Source organism: Procambarus clarkii, chromosome 89 (genome assembly GCF_040958095.1).
Source record: "Procambarus clarkii isolate CNS0578487 chromosome 89, FALCON_Pclarkii_2.0, whole genome shotgun sequence".
Lineage (NCBI taxonomy): Eukaryota > Metazoa > Arthropoda > Malacostraca > Decapoda > Cambaridae > Procambarus > Procambarus clarkii.
In genome coordinates this window covers 9048944-9069053 of record NC_091238.1, presented here as the reverse complement: position 1 = coordinate 9069053, position 20110 = coordinate 9048944, and the positions used below count along the sequence as shown (strand labels likewise).

At 38.0% G+C, this 20110-nt stretch overlaps 1 protein-coding gene across 1 annotated transcript; it reads left to right on the top strand.

Moving 5' to 3' along the window:
- Nucleotides 1–8563: 8563 nt before the first annotated feature.
- LOC138359119 (S-adenosylmethionine synthase-like) lies at nucleotides 8564–15234 on the top strand (the record flags this gene model as incomplete). Its single annotated transcript, XM_069317835.1, has 2 exons — nucleotides 8564–9097; nucleotides 14602–15234. Coding segments are annotated over exons 1-2 (1167 nt in total), but the record flags the coding sequence as incomplete, so codon positions are not given.
- Nucleotides 15235–20110: the final 4876 nt, after the last annotated feature.

Here is a 20110-nt window from a genome sequence, read left to right as displayed (position 1 = left end):
CAGTTTAGAAATTATATTCCTAACTAGCTAGTTAGCTAATTTGTCATTTTTTACCATATTCGACAATATGATATATGTGTGATTGGTAAGAGGAATGAACATTTTCATGATGGGTTTGTAAGAAAAAAAAGGGTGACTGGTTGCGGACCGGACCGAGGGGTTGCTGGGCCCCGGGGTTGTCCTAATATGGCCTCAAGCAATTTGACCACCACCACCAGGACCAGGACCTTCAAGAACAATACTTCCACTACTAGAACCAGAACCTCAAAAAGCACCACCACCACCACAGCCAGGACCAGAACTACCAAGAGCATCACCATTACCGCCAGGACCAGTGCATCCAAGAGCGCCATCATCACCGCCGCCAGAACTTGCGCCTCCAAGAACAACACCACTAAGGCCATTGCTGCAAGCACCAGCTTATCCATTGTAATCTGTGATAGAATGAGAGAAAGATATTCTTTATCTGTATATTTATAATGGTTTCACGAAATTAATCACAGATAGGATGGGGTGGAGAGCCAAGTGCAAGTACCATAAAAAAAGTATCTATCTTACATTATTAAGATGAAATTTGGGAAAATCATAGATACCACTACTCACACTTTATCCACACACACACACCAGTGACAACGCCTACCAGAACCCCCATCATCATCATCTTCTTGTAAATCATCGCTGTTGTTATTTATTTGAAAATTATGCATTTTTGGTTTCAATTATATACATTCAAAATTCCCACCTATGTCTTTTTCTTACTCAAAATGTAACATATTTTTTTTTTTTTTTAAGTGATTTTTTCTTATAAAGAAAAATCTATTGTAAATGGGATATAAAAAACTATGAATAAAAAATATAGAAATTTTCCTTTGGGAAAATTTAAGAGTAAATTAGAATATCGTGTATATAAATCTATATTTTATCATTTAACAAAAAAACAAAAAAATAATAATATCAAAGTAGATATAAACAAAAGAGGACTATTAAAAAATAACAAACTATTTGAAATTGATATATATTTCTCAGATTTACAATTAGGTATAGAAATTCAAGGTCCTACTCATTATATAGACATTGAACAAATTAACAGAGATTTAAAAAAAAAAAATGTTTAATAAAATTGGGATTATTTTGTTATATGTAGGATTTAATACTGTAAAGCATGATATACTAACTTGTTTAAATATTATTACTAAAAAGATAATTAGTTAAAAAATAAGGTATGTAAATCAAATCATATATAGATTTTTCAAGGAAATCCAGCTGAGTCGGTCTATTTATCAGCTGGGCAAGTCTATTGTAATGTATATGATGACAGGATGTAAGAGAGATACCCACACTATCTTGTGCATTCTAATAAGGGACGGAGAGGAGATAAGTCGGTCTAAGCTGGGTTAAGAGTTACTCCAACGCGCATCTTTAGCTAATCCTCAAAATCATCTCTTGAAGGTATTATATGACATTTACATTATTTATATTAAAAAAACATAATCTTGTTATTTAACATTGTATTATATATATATTTCTGAGCTTATAATATACAAAGACTTATTTTTTTGGTCATTTTCAGATAATTATAAAATGATGGTGATGTTGGTGGTATTGTGGGTGTTGGTTGTTGGAACTGTATTCAATCAATCAATCATCGTGGGAGTGTGATTCTTTATTTATGTTTTCTTTTCAGACCTGATCCTAAACGTGTACTTGTCAAATAGAGGATAATGGAGGAGAGAAAAGAAAAAATGAAAAAGGAAGTTCAAGTTAATCCACATATAACGATACGATATTTATATGTATGGGCATATGCCTATCAGAAAGCTAGAATAGATGGTAAAATGTGGAACACAGCTGCTGCAGATCGGGATCGTTTCAAGATGCGATGTGTGAACACTTCAAAAATTCTAAATGATGCAAGAATATTTGACAAGGATCATAGAGAAAAGGTTTATTTAGAGCGAATAAAAGAGATATAGAAATTAAATATCCTTTATTTAATTCCTATCTTATAAAATTTAGTAGTATAGAGGGGGGGGGGGCAAAAACTGGTTGTATCATTTTATTTAAAAGTTAGGTAACCACCTAACACTAGGACAATTTGTCTTAACATTATATTATATTGATCATGTCTTCGTTATCCATCTGACCATTACTATAACACCAATATATCAACATAATAAATATTAACAAAGCCAAAACTTTGTGAATTTTACACATCATCTCATTTTCATTGATTGATTTACTTCCCACATCTTGTTTGTTAGATGAAGATTGACTTGAAGAAACAAATAATATTTTAAACTAACACTTGGAGAGAGAGAGAGAGCAGGTCTAAATAAACCCTTGCTCTTCTTGTTGAGGGTAGTCACCTACTACTCAGGCAGTGTTATTGTGCTGGGTTTTTCTTTGACAAAACACATCCCAGTGAGCCATCCTCTTCTCTTCCCTTCATTGTAAATATATAAATATATAACATAGGGTAGGAGAAAAAGAGAGAGAGAGAGAGAGAGAGAAAAATATATTCTCAAATGGTTATTGATCAGTTAAATAATTACAAAAACATAATGAAAATACGTCACAAATAACTGAGTAAGTAACTATAGCCTCTCAAGTCTGTATCAGTCTGACTGGATTGGTATATAAGAGAGTTTGCCAGGCTATGCAAATCATTACAGGTTCGCCATACTTCATGGACACTTCATTCTGAGTAGTAAAACAACAATCACACAATCTAAAGCACATTCAACATTTAATGTTTCTTCAACCCCAACCCCATACGTATGTTGTATAATTTACTTAAGTCTATTATAACAAAGTTAATTATTAAGTAATAAAAATAAAGTATATCATATTACTATAATGTAATAAGAGTCAATGTATATATTATAAATCAGAATAATTATATAAATTAATTTATTTTATTTTCTTTTCAGGTGGAAGTGAGATAATTCTCTTAGAGATGTCACTTGATCAAACAAAAACCCATACAACAAACAACTTTTTTTTATGTGATGTATGTGGAAAAAAATATAGTACAATAAGAACACTAACAGTCCATTTCACAACTCATACAAAGAAGACTATCCTTTTTACAATTCATACCGGTAAAACTCCAAAGTGCAGTGAATGTGAAAAAACAAACAAACAACACATTAGAGAAAAATGGTTTTCATGTGACGTATGTAGAAAAAAATTCCTTAAAAAATGCGACTTGACTAGACATATGGGAACACACAGAGTAAAACGGTTAAAATGTCAATTGTGTGGGAATAGATTTAGGGATGAATATAACTTGACCCTACATTTGAAATCAATACACATGATTCAGCCTTTGAAAACAAATAGTGAAAAAAAATATGATATATGTGGAAACAAACAGCAAATCAGTCCCAAATCTTTAAACAACTTTTTTACTTGTTTTGAATGTGGAACTGTATTTAAAAGCATAACCAGCCTGGATGAACATTTGTTGGAACAGTTTACCAAAGATATATCAGCTTTAGATTTGATAACTCCAGACATTCATTTTCAGACGTTTTTTGAAAACTAAAAAGTGTATTGGAACATTGACCAAATCTTTAAACAACTTTTTTACTTGTTTCTGGTGGTAACTGGCACCTCAAGGAACATATAAAAGGAGTAGAAATATTAATGAGATTATTAATTCTGTCGGAGTGAGAGTAAACACAGATATATATCTCTCCTACCTGAACTTCTTTTCTATTACCACCACATTTTCTTGGCATATATTATGTTCATTTTGGATCTACACTAGCTGCTGGATATGACTTGTACAGGTATAGTTGGAATTTACTTTTTTTTTTTTAATTTATGACTTATTTAGATTTAAATATATTTTAATTACCACATATATTTTTAATATATTTTAATTAACAATCTACCTTTTGCTTCAGTGCTGCCTACGATGTTACTGTGCCAGCACAAGGAAAAGGTGTAATCAAGATAGATATTCAAGTAAAAGTACCAGAAGGTTGTTATGAAGAATAGCTCCAAGATCTGATCTTACTTTTTTTTTTTTTTTTTTTAATCACATTGATGTTAGGGGTGGTGTCATTGATAGTGAAATGTTTCTGTGGTTCTCTTCAATTATTCTAAAGTATATTTTATTGTGAAAAAGAGAGATCGAATTTCACAACTAATTTTTGAACGAATATTTATTCCTAATTTGTTAGAGGAAGTTTAGGACATTGAGCATACCAAATGCCCCTGTGCCGCAAACTTTTTTTTTTTTTTTTTAATCAACAGAAATTAGTAATAGTAGTAGTAATCAAACAACTAGCTAAATATACAGTGTGAATTAGTGATTCTCAACGATTACAGTGATAAGAGTGAGTAACTTATGTGTTAATGAAATGACTGAGGCGGTCTGCCTAAGGAGGCGGTTGTTATTTCCTAAAACATGCCTACTGAACTTCAATGAAAAGATGGTGGGGACTGTACGTTTAGCTATGGAGTATTCAGATTTTAAACCAGTGTTCAAGGAGGGTCAGGGTCTTCAGCAGCCATATATCACAGTTGGAACAGAAGAGGCAGTTAAACATTTAACTACAGATGGCTCTCAGAATATTGTGATGGTTGTTCCAGAAGAAGGTATTTTCACAAAGGTCATACTTTTCAAATATCCAACTTACTTGGATCCCGATCATCTCCTTTACAATGACAGTGTTGTTTGGGTAAAGAGAAACATTGTTCATTATAAAAAACAAAGTCAGGTTATAGCTTTAATAAAAGGTGAGGCTCCTAAAAAAAATTTTGTACAAGGACTAGGCTATAGAAAAGTTTCAAAATACCAAGAGAAGCCAAAATTATGCCTGAAGTGTTATTATTGGGGGCATTTGGTTTTGAAATGTCAGTACGACCCCAGGTGTAAGTACTGTGGTAATAAACATGACTCTAAAGAGTGTACAAAGAAACAAAAATTTCCATTTTGTTGTAATTGTAGAGGTAAGCATACTCCTTGGTCTTATCTATGCCCCATGAATCCTATAAATGCTGTTGCAGGGGGGTGGTATTCTGCCAGCTAAGGGGAAACAAACTAGCTAGGCCCACACAACTGAAAGTCCTAAAGTCCTGTAGTATACAAATGTAACCTAATTACTACTATTATATTGAATTTTTTGTAGTAACTTTACTAAACTAATCTATGCCTTTAAGATATGTATGTATGTAAGCATCTTTCCCATTCAAAACAATATATAATTAACAAATTACAATGTTCGATAATTAAAGGATAATTGGATTAATAAAAGAAAACAAATTAAAATAAATATTTTTTTTGATTTATAGAGGGATATAAAAGAGGAGGTACTCCTGTTCAATTCACTTGACACAGATGTCAGTAGCATATTATATACCTTGGGCAAAAGTTTATGTTGTGACCACCGGGCACACTGATTACCTTTGTCGACATGAACAATTGAGAAAGAATGAGTCAAATAAAAGAAGAAGGTGGTTATCACTCAGACGAGATATGAAGCCAATCTTCATAGACAGGATGAATGACTGGTTCAGGGAATACCAAATCCCAGAAGATATTGATACATTTGTTGATGACCTTAATCACCAAATTGAAAGTTGTCTTAGAATTCAGCGCCGTACGCCTCGACGAAGACCCCCTCGGAAGAAAATGCCTCGAGGCAAAGATCCACAGAGTAAAGCTGAAGAATTAATTCACATGTGGAGTAAGGCAGCATCCTCATCCTCCCTCTCAACGGAAATCGTCATGGAACAGCTCCTGCTACAGAATGACAGAAGAACTAGAATAGCGAGAGCACAGTCTAGTGAGGACGAATATGGAGAACCTATCACAGCCCAGGAAGTAAGGGCGGCTGTTAAGAGAGGTAAAATTACAGCACCTGGTGAGGATGGCATTACCTACGACATACTTAATGCACTGTGTGAAGTGCCTGGGAATCCACTACTCCTATTGTTTAACAAATCATTCCTAAATGGAGTTCTGCCCACACAATGGAAACACGCCAAAATTGTTCCCATACCAAAACCGAATGACCCTGGCAATTACAGACCTATCAGTCTCGTGTCATGTACTTGCAAGATGCTGGAAAAGATCATCCTAAAACGACTGTTACACAAAATAGATAGGTTTGGGGAAGGAGTCAATGGATATGTCAAAGGACGGAGCACAGCCAATTGTATAATTAATTACCTGGTTAATGACACGGCTAGGTACTCTGTATTTGTTGACATAAAAGGAGCCTTCGACAAAGCCCAGGGAATTGCGATCCTGGACGAGCTTGCATGTATGGGTGTCAAGGGGAGACTCATGAAATGGATTGAAGACTACCTCACAGGGAGGAAAGCTAAGGTCTACTTCAATGGAGCAATCTCAAGAACAATGAATATGGAACTCGGGACCCCCCAAGGAGGAGTCTTAAGCCCTACACTATTCAATGTACTTATGAATGCAATTGCCAATATTGATTTTCCTGAAGGAACACAACTAGTGGGATATGCAGATGATGTCCTAATACAAGCTCCCACCTTTGATAAAATAAAACAGGCCATTGAACTCCTTGGAAGGAAATGTATTGAGCTCGGTTTCACTCTCTCCACAAACAAGACAAAAGCATACTCCCATCGCAAGCGGAGAGAAAATGAAGAACTGCAAATTAATGGTGTAACACTTGAATGGGTTGACCTCTATCGGTACCTTGGCGTCACCGTCGGCTCAAACAAGGGAAAGAAAGAGGAGCTCAATCAAATCATAGGAACATGCAAAAGTCGACTCAGGGAACTGAAACTGAAAGCTATGACTTGGAATGATGGCCATGGAGCCTCTATTGCTGTACTTAAAATGATGTACACAAACTATGTACGCTCCGTCATTGACAACGCAGCACCTGTTTTATGTACTTATTCACAAAGTGATATGAATAGGCTAGAAAGCATACAGGATGAAGCCATTTCAATCATTCTTGGAGTTCCAAAGAAAAAAACTGCTGAAATGTCCAATCTACAAAAAGAGTTATTATCCCTTCCCAGTATTAAAGAAAGAATTGTGGAACTGAATGCTAAGCTTGCAATTAGGATTGCCAGAGATCCCCATTATAATGACATGGCTAAAAAAAAATTGAGCTCTGTGCTACTTTCAGGGGGAAACAAGAGAAGCAAAAAATGGCATCACAGAGCAGTCGGCTACCTTGAAGATCTTCACCTACTTCAACAAGCTCGTGAGCTCATGCCTGTAGAAAGATTACCTCCCTGGGTGGATCCCCTGAATGACTCGTGCAGGATTATCATCAATGATATGGTAAAGAAAAAAACCAACATGGTATCCCAAGAAATAAGCCACAAGTATCTTAAGGAAATTTATAATGAAGCTGGAGATGAACTAGATAAAATCTTCACTGATGGGTCATCTAATCCTATTAATGGCCGGGCGGGTGCAGCATACACGGTAATTATGAAGGATGATGTATTTTTTCCACCAAAAAATGAGGAAAAAGCGCGCATTGAGAACTATACCTCTTCAACACAAGCAGAGTTAACTGCCATTGCTATGGCGTTAAGGTATATTATTGAACAGAATACTACTGGTGCAGTGATTTGCACCGATTCGAGAGCAGCACTGCAAAGCCTAAATAAAGATCGGGACGAGAATCTTTCAATAGTCGCTGAAATTAAGAGAGTTGTGAAGGTACTAACCAAGCAGGGAAGAGTTGTCAAGTTCCTGTGGATTCCCTCCCATGTTGGAATCTATGGAAATGAACGCGCAGATGTGTTGGCAGCTGAAGGCGCTGAGGGAGACCATATTGAATACTTCATACCCAAGACTCTTCTAGAAATTAGAAGTATTATTAGGGAACATCATCGTCATCTCAATCATTATGAAACCCCCCAAAAAAGAGAATGTGGTGGTTGCGGGAGAGAATTAATAATAGAGAAAAAACATCTTGGATACAAATGTCCACACATACAGCAGCTTTTTGTTAACAACATATAATAAAGATGATTTATAATGTATCTTATCTACCATTTGACAGAGGCTGTTTACCTTGGAAACTGGTTGGAAATATATGAATTGAATTTCAAATCTTATTGTTCCTTCTATTACATTTTTATATATGACTAATAAATACTTCTATAATTATTGACACAATATTATTATTATCCCTTTCGCCAGATGGAATTATTATGTTCATAAAGAGTTAAGGATTACAGGTTACCAAATTATACATTCACTCTTCCAATTAGAATGAGTAATAATGTTTTTTTTTTTAATGGTTTATAATCATTTCAAAATAAAATAAATGATCCATATTCTTTTTTGACTCACAGTTTTGTTATAAGACAGAGCAGCTGCACACTTGCTTTACAGTTGCTCAGTTGCTCTCTCTCCACGTGACCAGGTTTGCGTTCTCTCTCTTTCTCTTTCTCTCTTCACACAATTAGGTCAATGTTTTTAATAATATTCCTTTACATAACGGATTTTTATTTAGTTAAAATCTAGCCAAGGAAACCTAGTCCCAAATTCAAGAGTACTTAGAAGTAACATTTTCGTTCCCCAGGATAGTGCGCTGAGAGCATGGATGGAGATCATGAGACGTTCCTCTTCACCAGTGAGAGCGTAGGCGAAGGCCACCCCGACAAAATTTGTGATCAGATCAGCGACTCAGTGCTTGATGCCCATCTTAGCCAGGACCCTGACGCCAAAGTTGCTTGTGAAACGTGTACCAAAACTGGTATGATCCTGATCTGTGGGGAGATTACGTCCAAGGCCCAAGTTAATTATCAACAAATTGTGCGTGATATTGTTAAGAAAATTGGTTTTGATGATTCACGAAAGGGCTTTGACTACAAGACCTGCAATATTCTTCTGGCCCTGGAGCAAAAGTGTGCAGAGATTGCTAATGGTGTACACATCGGGCGCAGTGATGACAACACTGGTTCAGGGGACCAGGGACTGATGTTTGGTTATGCCACTGATGAGACCGATGAGTGCATGCCCTTAACTATTATGCTGGCACACCGTCTCAATCAGAAGATTGCAGAGCTGCGAAGAGATGGGACGTTCTGGTGGGCGCTGTGGTGTTTGTGTGTTACTGAGGAAGTCTTGGTTGTAGGGTTGATGTAAAGTCATGACTTGGTTACTGACTTTAATACTTAATATGATTACATGACTAGTAGCTACCAAGCTTGGCGGGCGTCCTGTACGCTCTCTTGTTTACCTCCTCTCTCTGGCGTCTCAGCCGCCGCACATAGAAAATGGATGGTACCATTTTCTGTGAACATGACATCCCTCCTTTTCTTTAAAAAGAATGAATACAGGATGTCTACCATGCTTGTAGCACAAAGCAAAGTTATTGACACAAAGTAAGTTATTACCATATCAAGAGATACTGCATACATTTAACATTAATTAAGCACACAAAGAATTTAAACAACTTAATCTTTTCCACAAAGGATTTCAATGTTAAAAATACATATGCAATGTTAAACAAACATGAAAGAAACTGTACTACAAAGTTACAAAATATTGAATGAGATATCTGCATTATTCAAACAATATTAAATTTAGTTTAGCACAATAAGTAAATACTTTTCATTACATAGGAACACAATTAATCATCAAATCGTGTAGGGCGTTTAACATGACGTTTAGGACGAGAGTCCTTAAATGCAATAACATCCCTTGATGAATTGTTTGTCGGGTTATAACTATTTTTTTCTTTTTCTTTTGCACGACTTTGCACTTCATCATTTTCTACACTAGTTGGAATCACTTTGAAATAAGCCATATTACGTGTTATACTATGATCTCTATTACTAGCTGTTACCATAGTTCCTTTTACACTAATCACTTTATATGGTTTTGTATCATACGGCATATCTAACTTTCCCTCTTTTTTCTTTTTAACGAGAACAGTGTCACCAACCTTTATGAACTGTTCCTTTGCACGTTGATCATGAGCAATTTTCATTTTGCCCTTATCTAGTGCATCCTTCTGAGCGAGACGTTTATCCGTTACCTCGGCTGGCATGACGGGTAGTGCGATTCTCATAGGACGTCCAAATAAAAGTTCACCAGGTGACTTGCCCAGTGTTCCATGCGGTGTTGCACGGTAGTTCCTGAGAAAAGCATACATAGCTTGTTTCCAGGATCGTCCTTCGGCATGAGCACAGCGTACCGCTTTCATGAGAGGTTGCATGAATCTCTCAACTTCTCCATTTGCTTGAGGATGTAGTGGCATCACACGGCGGTGTTTGAATCCAATATGCTCAGCAAAGTTGACAAAGTCTTGTCCATTGAATGGCGGTCCATTGTCCGTCTTGACAACTTCAGGAATGCCAAAGTTTGAAAAGATCTTGTCAAGTTTCGGGATGACGGCCTTTGCAGATGTGGAATTGATGATTTCTACTTCTGGATAACGTGAGTGATCATCAATGACTACCATCAAGTACTCTCCAGTTGGTAGTGGTCCACAGAAGTCCATTGATACTTCCGTCCATGGTGCAGCAGGTAGTGGTGAAGGTTGTAGAGGTGTTGGTCTTGAAGTATCCACTGCAGCTTGGCAAGGGACACAGGCATCATGCATATCCTTTGCTTGACGATCAATGCCAGGAAACCACACCTTTTCTCGTAGCAGCTGTTTCGTCCTAACAAGACCTTGGTGTCCTTGATGTGCAAGCTTCAGAGCACGTTGCTGGAGAACAGCTGGAATCACGATACGAGTACCTCGCAGCACGGTGTCGCGTTGTTGCGTAACACTTAATTCTGTCTGGATGCGTTCAAGTGCTTTGAATGCATCTTGGTCAACTCCTGAGGGTGGGATGCGTGGAAACTTTTTCTTAGTCAATGCATCCACTGTTGCTTGCAGAGTTGGGTCCTCCAGGGTTGCAGTACGGATTTCATCAAGAGTGAGAGCCTTAGGGACTGCATCACAGGTTACAGAGTGTACATATTCCTCGGCAACTTGCTGATGCTTGGTGATGGTGAAACTGTTTGCAGGATGTCGACTGATGTAATCAGCGGGATTGCCTGCACCCGGCTTGTATTTCACCGTAAAGTTGTATGGTTGCAGACGAAGAGCCCATCTCTCAATGCGAGCTGGTGGTTTGGACTTTGGATTATTGAAGATGGTCTCCAACGGTTTGTGGTCAGTGACTATCGTGGTGAAGGGTGCACCAAGCAGATACACATTGAAGTGTTCACAGCCCCATACAAGAGCAAGAGCTTCCTTCTCTGTCTGACTGTATCGTTGCTCAACATCTGTGAGAGAACGGCTGGCGTAGGCAATTACTACTCTGGAATCTGGTTGACCAGGTTTGTGTTGGGCTAAAACAGCACCTAATCCAACAGGACTAGCATCCACCGTTAACTCAGTGTCCATTGATGGATCAAAGTATGCTGCAGTCGCATTCTCTACTAGTGCATCTTTCACAGCATCAAATGCATTTTGCTCGATATCGCTCCAGTACCATGATGCATTTTTCTTCAGGAGCTCACGTAGAGGCTTTGTAATGGTAGCAAAATCTGGAATGAAGCGAGAACAGTAGTTTGCCATTCCCAGAAAACTATGTACTTCAGTGGACGTTGAAGGAGGTGCAGCATTCTTGATATCTGCAACTTTCTTAGGATCTGGAGACAGACCTTTGTCACTAAGTACATGTCCAAAGAATTCAATTTTATGTTGATTGAACTCACACTTTGCTCGTCTTAGCGTCAAATTCTTTTCTCGTAAGCGTTGCAATGTTGCACGAAGAGCTTTGTCGTGTTCAGCTTGGGTACGGCCATAAACAATGATGTCATCAGACATGTTGTCAGCATTAGGTATATCTTGCAATACCTGGCTGATGATGTGCTGGAATACCTCGGCAGCACTATTAATACCAAAACTCAGGCGCTTGTACCTATACAGACCTCGATGTGTCGTAAACGTTGTGATGAAGCGACTCTCATCATCAAGTTCAAGCTGATGATAGCCCTTGTTTAAATCTAACTTGCTGAATATAGTTGCACCATTCAAGCGGTAGATCATATCATCTACAGTCGGTGTAGGATGGCGTTCACGCATTATTGCCTTGTTGGGAACACGCATGTCCACACAAATGCGTATCTCTTCTGGATTCTTCGGCTTTGGTGGAGTGACAATTGGGCTTACCCATGGTGTTGGGCCTGTTACTGGTTCAATGATATCTAGTTCTATCAGCCTATCCAGTTCAGCATCGACTTTCTTGCGAGTATGGAATGGTTGTCGGCGATGTGGTTGGGCAACTGGAATTACATCTGGGTTGATATGCAGATGTACTTTGCTATCAGTATAACAACCTATGGATTTAAATTGATCAGAAAATTCAGCAACAATACCATCAACATTGTTTGCAGATTCCACTGCTACAGCATTAGAAAGCTGAAGTAGCCCCAATTTGGTTGAAGTCTTGTAACTGAGTAAAGACTCCTTTGCATTCCTAACAACATGGAATGTAGTAATGAGCATTGCATTCTTTGACTTAATCTCTGCAGTTAAAGTTCCAATCACTGGCAAGGCTAACTTCGAAGCATAGGCAGTGGCTTTACCATTGTATTTTTCTAGCTTTGGGAACTGTTTTCTAAATTTTTCATAGTGGCACTCAGCCATGGTGTCAATGTTTGATCCAGTGTCAATAAGAACTTTGAGACAAATACCAGCAATATATACTATAGTCTCTGGGTTGTTTGGAAGATCATTCCATTCTGTGATTGATTGTACTCCATAAGTATAATCACATTCACTGTCATCTGAGACTGGTTGTAATGAAATGTTGTCTTGTACATTATTAACATTCTGGATATGAGGTGCAATATTGTGTTTACCACCTCGACCCCTATGACCTGATCCTCGTACAGTGCTTTTATTCATTGACTGTGGTTTCTTTAGTGCGGAACGACACATAGCACCAAAATGACCTAGTTTTCCACACTCATAGCACTTCTTACCTTGAGCAGGACAAACATTATCTTGGTGTGGGTAGTCTCCTCCACAATTGTAACATTTATTGTTGACACCCTCTGATGTGGGTCGTTGTGACTGCTTGAGCCTTGTTCCTTGACCCCAGTTGTGACGTGGTTCTCTGCTAAATTTACTGTTAGGTTTGCCATGATATCTTCTTTGATCACGGTGTCCTCCCTGAACCTTACGTACCTCATCACTGTAAGTAACAGTGGCAGAACCGTTATTAGCACTGCACTCCATGACACGAGCATCACGTGCAGCATCTTCCATTCGACGAGCCATATCCAGTATCTTGGTAAGAGAACTGTCATCATCAACAAGTTCTAGAGCTCTTCGACGAAGACGTGTAGATGTACATGATTCAATTATTTGCTGTTTGATTTCTTTGTCAACATCAGCAAACTCACAATGGGCTGCTAAACCCTGCAGACGTGTGTGGTATTGATCCACAGTTTCATTAGAGAGTTGTTTTGCTCTCCTGAAATGCATAATTTCCATAGCAGTATTTTGCCTTGGTTTGAAATGCTCTGTTAGTTTGGCTTTGGCAGTGTCATAATCTTTGGCACCACCAGTGTCTTTCAGTGTGTCAAAGATGTCACAAACTCTATCACCTGCATAATGAAGTAGAAAGGCACGCTTTCTTTCAGCACTTTTGATGTCAGAAACTATCAACAAATTTTCAAACTTTTTAAGCCATTTGACCCACCTCTGTGACAGGTTTGTCTGGTCACAGTCAGGATCAAATGCAGGAAACTGAGGTATATTTGCCATTTTTACTGAATAAATGTAACTTATCACTTAAATGTTCCTCAGAATATTAAACACTTACTGCACTGTATATGTTAGTCAAGAATTCACTGTAATTACTTTAATTTTGCAAAGCACACAAGCATTTTAATGCAAAAGTTCACAACAGTGCACAATATAGCAGCAACTGACTTCTTACCTAGCCCTTGTGTACATGTGTTGTTCCTACTCACAGCAGCAGCACAGCAGATGGCACAGCAGTTGGTACAGCAGTTGGTGCAGCAGTTGGTGCAGCAGTTGGTACAGCAGTCGGTACAGCAGTCAGTTCAGTGTGATGAATTTTGTAGCACGAAGCGTCGTTTCGTAACCAAAACATCAGGTTTTGTACACATCACAGCGTCGTTTCGTACACAACGTCGGCAGATTCCTCAGTACACAGTTTCTTCAGCACAGCTTGGGTAGCACACAGCTTGGGTAGCACACAGCATTGGTTAGCACACAGCATCGTTTAGCACACAGCATTGGTTAGCACACAGCATCGGTTAGCATACAGCATCGGGTATGGCGCTCACAGCTTCTCTTCCTCCTCCAGGCAGAATGCTTCTCCCTTGTGTTTGAAACTGAACAAATACCTGCGTTCACAGTTCATCCTCGTCGCCAATGTGGTGTTTGTGTGTTACTGAGGAAGTCTTGGTTGTAGGGTTGATGTAAAGTCATGACTTGGTTACTGACTTTAATACTTAATATGATTACATGACTAGTAGCTACCAAGCTTGGCGGGCGTCCTGTACGCTCTCTTGTTTACCTCCTCTCTCTGGCGTCTCAGCCGCCGCACATAGAAAACGGATGGTACCATTTTCTGTGAACATGACAGGCGCGACCTGACTGTAAGACTCAAGTCACATGCCAGTATGCCTTCGATCAAGGAGCTGTTATTCCCAAAAGAGTGAACACTGTTGTCGCTTCTGTGCAGCACTCGGAACAAATTACTGTCGAAGCTTTGCGTGACGAGGTTATAGAGAAGGTCATCAAGGTCATTATTCCTGAAAAATATATAGATACTCAAACGAAATACCACATCAACCCTTGCAGAGAATTCATCATGGGTGGACCTCAAGGTAACGTTGGGCTAACTGGTAGGAAAATCATCGTTGACACTTACGGTGGGTGGGGCGCTCACGGCGGGGGAGCATTCTCTGGCAAAGATTACACAAAGATTGACCGCTCAGCGGCCTATGCCGCCCGATGGGTTGCCAAGTCACTGGTGAAAAACAAATTATGTAGACGCTGTTTGGTTCAGGTATCTTACGCCATTAGTGTTGTGCACCCCATAAGCATCAGCATCTTCCACTATGGCACCTCACAGTACACATCAAAACAGCTTCTGAAGATTGTTAACCACAACTTTGATCTACGACTAGGACATATTGTCAAGGAGCTGGGCTTAAAGAGACCAATTTACAGTGATACGTCGTGTTATGGACATTTTGGACGGCAACAGTTCTCTTGGGAGCAGCCCAAGAAGTTGACCATCCCTGAATTTTAGAGTCAAATAATTCTTAAGGATGACTATCATTTTTACGTTTTTCATCAAGTCCCTGTTAATATGGGAGAACACTATGTCTATGCTTGATTCACAACTCTCCTAAACACGAGAGTGAAGTTATACAACTTGAGAACACTTTCCCACCAGGAGACTTGAACCCCAGCCAGCACAGAAGCCTGGTGGGAACCTTTAATTTGATATTCAATTGATAGTTTTATATACTTTTTTGACGTTTTATATACCAGAGTATATAAAATCTCCGGGCCTTTTATATATCAGAGTAAATAAAATTAAAATGACTCTATAAGACCAGCGTCTGGGTCAAGATAAATACGTTTTCTTCCACTAAACTGAATCCAGTTTTTTTTATCTTTTTTTTGGTGGGGGGTTCTATGTGATCCTCCTCCTCCTCCTCCTCCTCCAACTGTTTGTGGTTCTCCTCCTCCTCCTCCTCCTTCTCCTCTTCCAACTGTTTGTGGGTCTCCTCCTCCTCCTCCTCCTTCTCCTCCAACTGTTTGTGGGTCTCCTCCTCCTTCTCCTCCAACTGTTTGTGGGTCTCCTCCTCCTCCTCCTCCTCCTTCTCCTCCTCCAACTGTTTGTGGGTCTCCTCCTCCTCCTCCTCCTCCTTCTCCTCCTCCAACTGTTTGTGGGTCTCCTCCTCCTCCTCCTTCTCCTCCAACTGTTTGTGGGTCTCCTCCTCCTCCTCCTCCAACTGTTTGTGGTTCTCCTCGTCCTCCTCCTCCTCCTTCTCCTCCTCCAACTGTTTGTGGGTCTCCTCCTCCTCCTTCTCCTCCAACTGTTTGTGGGTCTCCTCCTCCTCCTCCTCCAACTGTTTGTGGTTCTCCTCCTCCTCCTCCTCCTCCAACTGTTTGTGGTTCTCCTCCTCCTCCTCCTCCTTCTCCTCCAACTGTTTGTGGGTCTCCTCCTCCTCCTCCTTCTCCTCCTCCAACTGTTTGTGGGTCTCCTCCTCCTCCTCCTCCTCCTTCTCCTCCAACTGTTTGTGGGTCTCCTCCTCCTTCTCCTCCTCCAACTGTTTGTGGGTCTCCTCCTCCTCCTCCTCCTTCTCCTCCAACTGTTTGTGGGTCTCCTCCTCCTTCTCCTCCTCCAACTGTTTGTGGGTCTCCTCCTCCTCCTCCTTCTCCTCCAACTGTTTGTGGGTCTCCTCCTCCTCCTCCTCCAACTGTTTGTGGTTCTCCTCCTCCTCCTCCTCCTCCTCCTCCTCCTCCTTCTACTGTTTGTGAAGTTTTTACCTTTCCTACTCCTTCTCCTGCATTTTGTAATTCTCCTCCTCCATGTGATTCTTTTGTTTGTTCTTCTTTCTCGACTTCCACATAAATGTTAAATTTAATGCTAGCAAATGTGTCTGAGGAATTAATATTCTTAGCTAACATTTTACATTCCACCTCATTATGACCGTCTTCGAGTTCAAGTTTCATAACCACGAATGGGGGTAGTGAATTTTCTTTCATTGGGAAACTGTCCGAATAAAATCCACAATTAAATATATCTTGACTTGCAGCATGGGTACATGATATCAACAATTTGTTCATGTAAAATCGTTTTCCTTCCTTTCAACATTTTTTACGTGATGCATCTAAATTGTTCTTTAATTTGACGTCTTTTATTTCACGTCGATCTGTATAAATATCAGGTGTGAAATTATCGAAATTCCATGGAAATATTAATATAATTGGATTTTTTGTATAATATCCCCTATCAATATTAGAATTTGTATATAGTTTATTTATGTAATATGCAGAATAACCATTGGTAAAGTTGTGGATTTCATCATAATAACTAAGGAATTTATTAAAGGGTTGAATTAGTGTCTTATCAGTTTCAGTAATAGTTTTAGGATTATACGAAATTGGTGGTTTGGGAACAATAAAGAGACCTTTATAAGTTTTTATGTCTTCGATAAATGGCGAGAATAATGATTCTATAAGTTTGGATTTCATTTGGGATTTTCGAAGTTCAGATGAATCTGTGGAGGATTGTAATAATTCTTGAAGTAATTCATGAGGTTGTTCGACGGATTCCATTTGACTGATGACGTGAGGAACGCCAGAGGACTCATTTTCACTTGTTTGTAATTCTACTCCGCCTTCTTCTCCTCCTCCTCCTTCTCCGACATCTTGTAATTCTCCTACTCCTCCTCCTCCTCCTCCTCTTCCTTCTCCGGCATCATGTAATTCTCCTCCTCCTCCTCTTCCTTCTCCAGCATCTTGTAATTCTCCTCCTACTCCTCCTTCTCCAGTGTCTTGTAATTCTCTTCCTCTTCCTCCTCCTCCTCCTCCTCCTCCTCCCTCTCCATCGTCTTGTAATTCTTCTGCTCCTCCTTCCCCTGCATCATGTAACTCTACTCCTTCTCCTGCGTTGTATAATTCCCCTCCCACTACTCCTGCGTTGTGTAATTCCCCTCCCACTCCTCCTCCTACATCTTTTATTAGCTCAATGGACTCTGGTGTTGTGTCATGGCTGATGGAATTGTAATTGTTTTCCTTTTTATATAATTTTTTAGTATTTTTAGATTTTTTCCGTGAATTAATGACTACTATAACTGTTAGGAAAATAATTAATATTATTAACATAATAATTGTTGACAGTAGATTATTCATTCTTAATTTTCTCTTTTTTTAATTATATGATTTTTAATTTAGATATTTTTAAAAAATAAAGTAATTATGCAACCAAAGTCAAATATGTTATTGTTTTTATCCTGTTGAGTAGTTTTCCAGTATTAAGTGATATTGGATATTATATTAAATATTGGAATACCATTCAATATTGAATGAGTAATTCAATGTTGAATGAGTCATTCAATGTTGGATTGTTTTCCAGTATCCAGCACTATACTATATACTCTATACTATGTCGATATTGATTAGTTTTCTGGTTAGTATCCAATGATATTGGATAGTATATTCAACATTGAACGTGTGCAGATGTGACAACAGTCACAAACACCCTGATGGATAGTTGAAAAAAAAGAAATTTGAGTCCCTGATTAAAAAAAAAAAGACTACTACTACTACTACTACCCTACTTGAATTACTTACTGTTTTGCTTACTGAACACTGTAATACAACAGGTGTTGATGCAAACTCTAATCCAAAAAATGTCGTCCCTACCACAGGTGTTATTAAAAAACATATTTGCACTTGTTCCATATCGTCATCTTTTAATTATTTGTTCCAGAGTTTGTAAAATTTGGAGCCATGTTATTCTTGACTCGTCATACATGCCATTCCGCACTCTTTATCATCGATTAATATGGGATTCATATACTCTTTTCCCTAGTCCACTTCTACATAGCAATGAAGATGGTAATTTGTCTCTTTACAATGCATCCTATATTGTGGAACAATTATGTTACATCAAATACAACATAACCGATGGAAGATACTGTATGAGAGGCCTTCTAAAGATGATCGAGACTAAAATGAATAACTGGTCGAAAATGGGTCAAGAAAAAAAAGACTCTGAACTATTTGAGTTATTGAATGATCATCCTATGTTTACATCAACATTAAAAACAATGACGAGTGTTAATCATCCTTTAAAAGGTATGATAAACAAAAACAAAGTGTGGTCTTTAGTGACAGCTATGACAATGTTCTCTCGGGATACAGATGAAATTTTACAATTGTTAAATATTTGTCTTCGAATGTATCCCACGTCAACTGTTCTGGATATTTTTTATGGATATACAGTTATTTTTCTTTTTTCTTTTCAAAACTTACAGCAATCTAATATTAATCATTATAAGGTACATTCTGCACTCTATCTGACAGAAAATATAATTCTTCAATCGTCAGAACAAACATATTATTGTGAACAGGCCCTTCTAATCAATCATGTTCCAAGTAAAGGTGAAATTACACGTGTCGATTATGTTCCTGGAGTGGATATAGTCAGTATAGTTTTGAAGATAGTAAAGCGGCATTCATCTTTGCAATTTTTAATTATCGAATCGCAGCCACAATCACCACTTGTACAACAGTTACCGCAAAATGCTATTTGTTCATTTTCTATGTTTAATTCTTTTTCTTTTTCTTTTGATGTATTGGTGCTTATGCCAGATTCTTCTGATATTAATAGGGAGGAAGACTGGAGAAAAAAAGTGAAAGAAATTTCAGTAATCAAATTTAGAAACATTTTATCTGAACAAAATAAACCCTGTTATAATTTAAATATTAATGTATATCTACTAATGGTAAGTAAGAGGAATCAGGATTTATGTTGGATTATGTATTGTATTTTGGGACTACGTAACTTTATAATTCCTGTAAGTACTGAAATGTGTCAGGTGCAAGAAAGGAGTTGTGAAGACAATGTTTTAGTTATTTGTTCATCTATTTCAAGTATATATATGTACTGTTATGACCATTATTGTAATTCTTATATGGAAAAATTTTGTGTTATTACAATAGATGGGAGTTTTCAAAGATGTCTAGATGATGTTCTCTCTATATATAATTTATATGACCGACATGAATATGATGGTGAATGCAATTGTTGGTTACCACCTCCGTTAACTTACAGTGAGATTTATAGTGCCTATGCATTATCTTATCATAGAACACCAGATTTTATATTTTGGTTAAAAACAAAATGCACCTTTAATGGTGAATATCATCCAAGTTATAATTATTATATCATTTATACAGATATGTTAATAACATTTCAAACTATGCCAACATTTTCATTAGTTCGATTATTTAAAGGAAAAGATGTAATTTGTGAACATCATATGATTGCAACAATCACCAACAATTTAAAATTTGATGTATTTGAAATTGAATTGAATAATTCATTTGAAAAAGATATTAATACAATTCTTGGA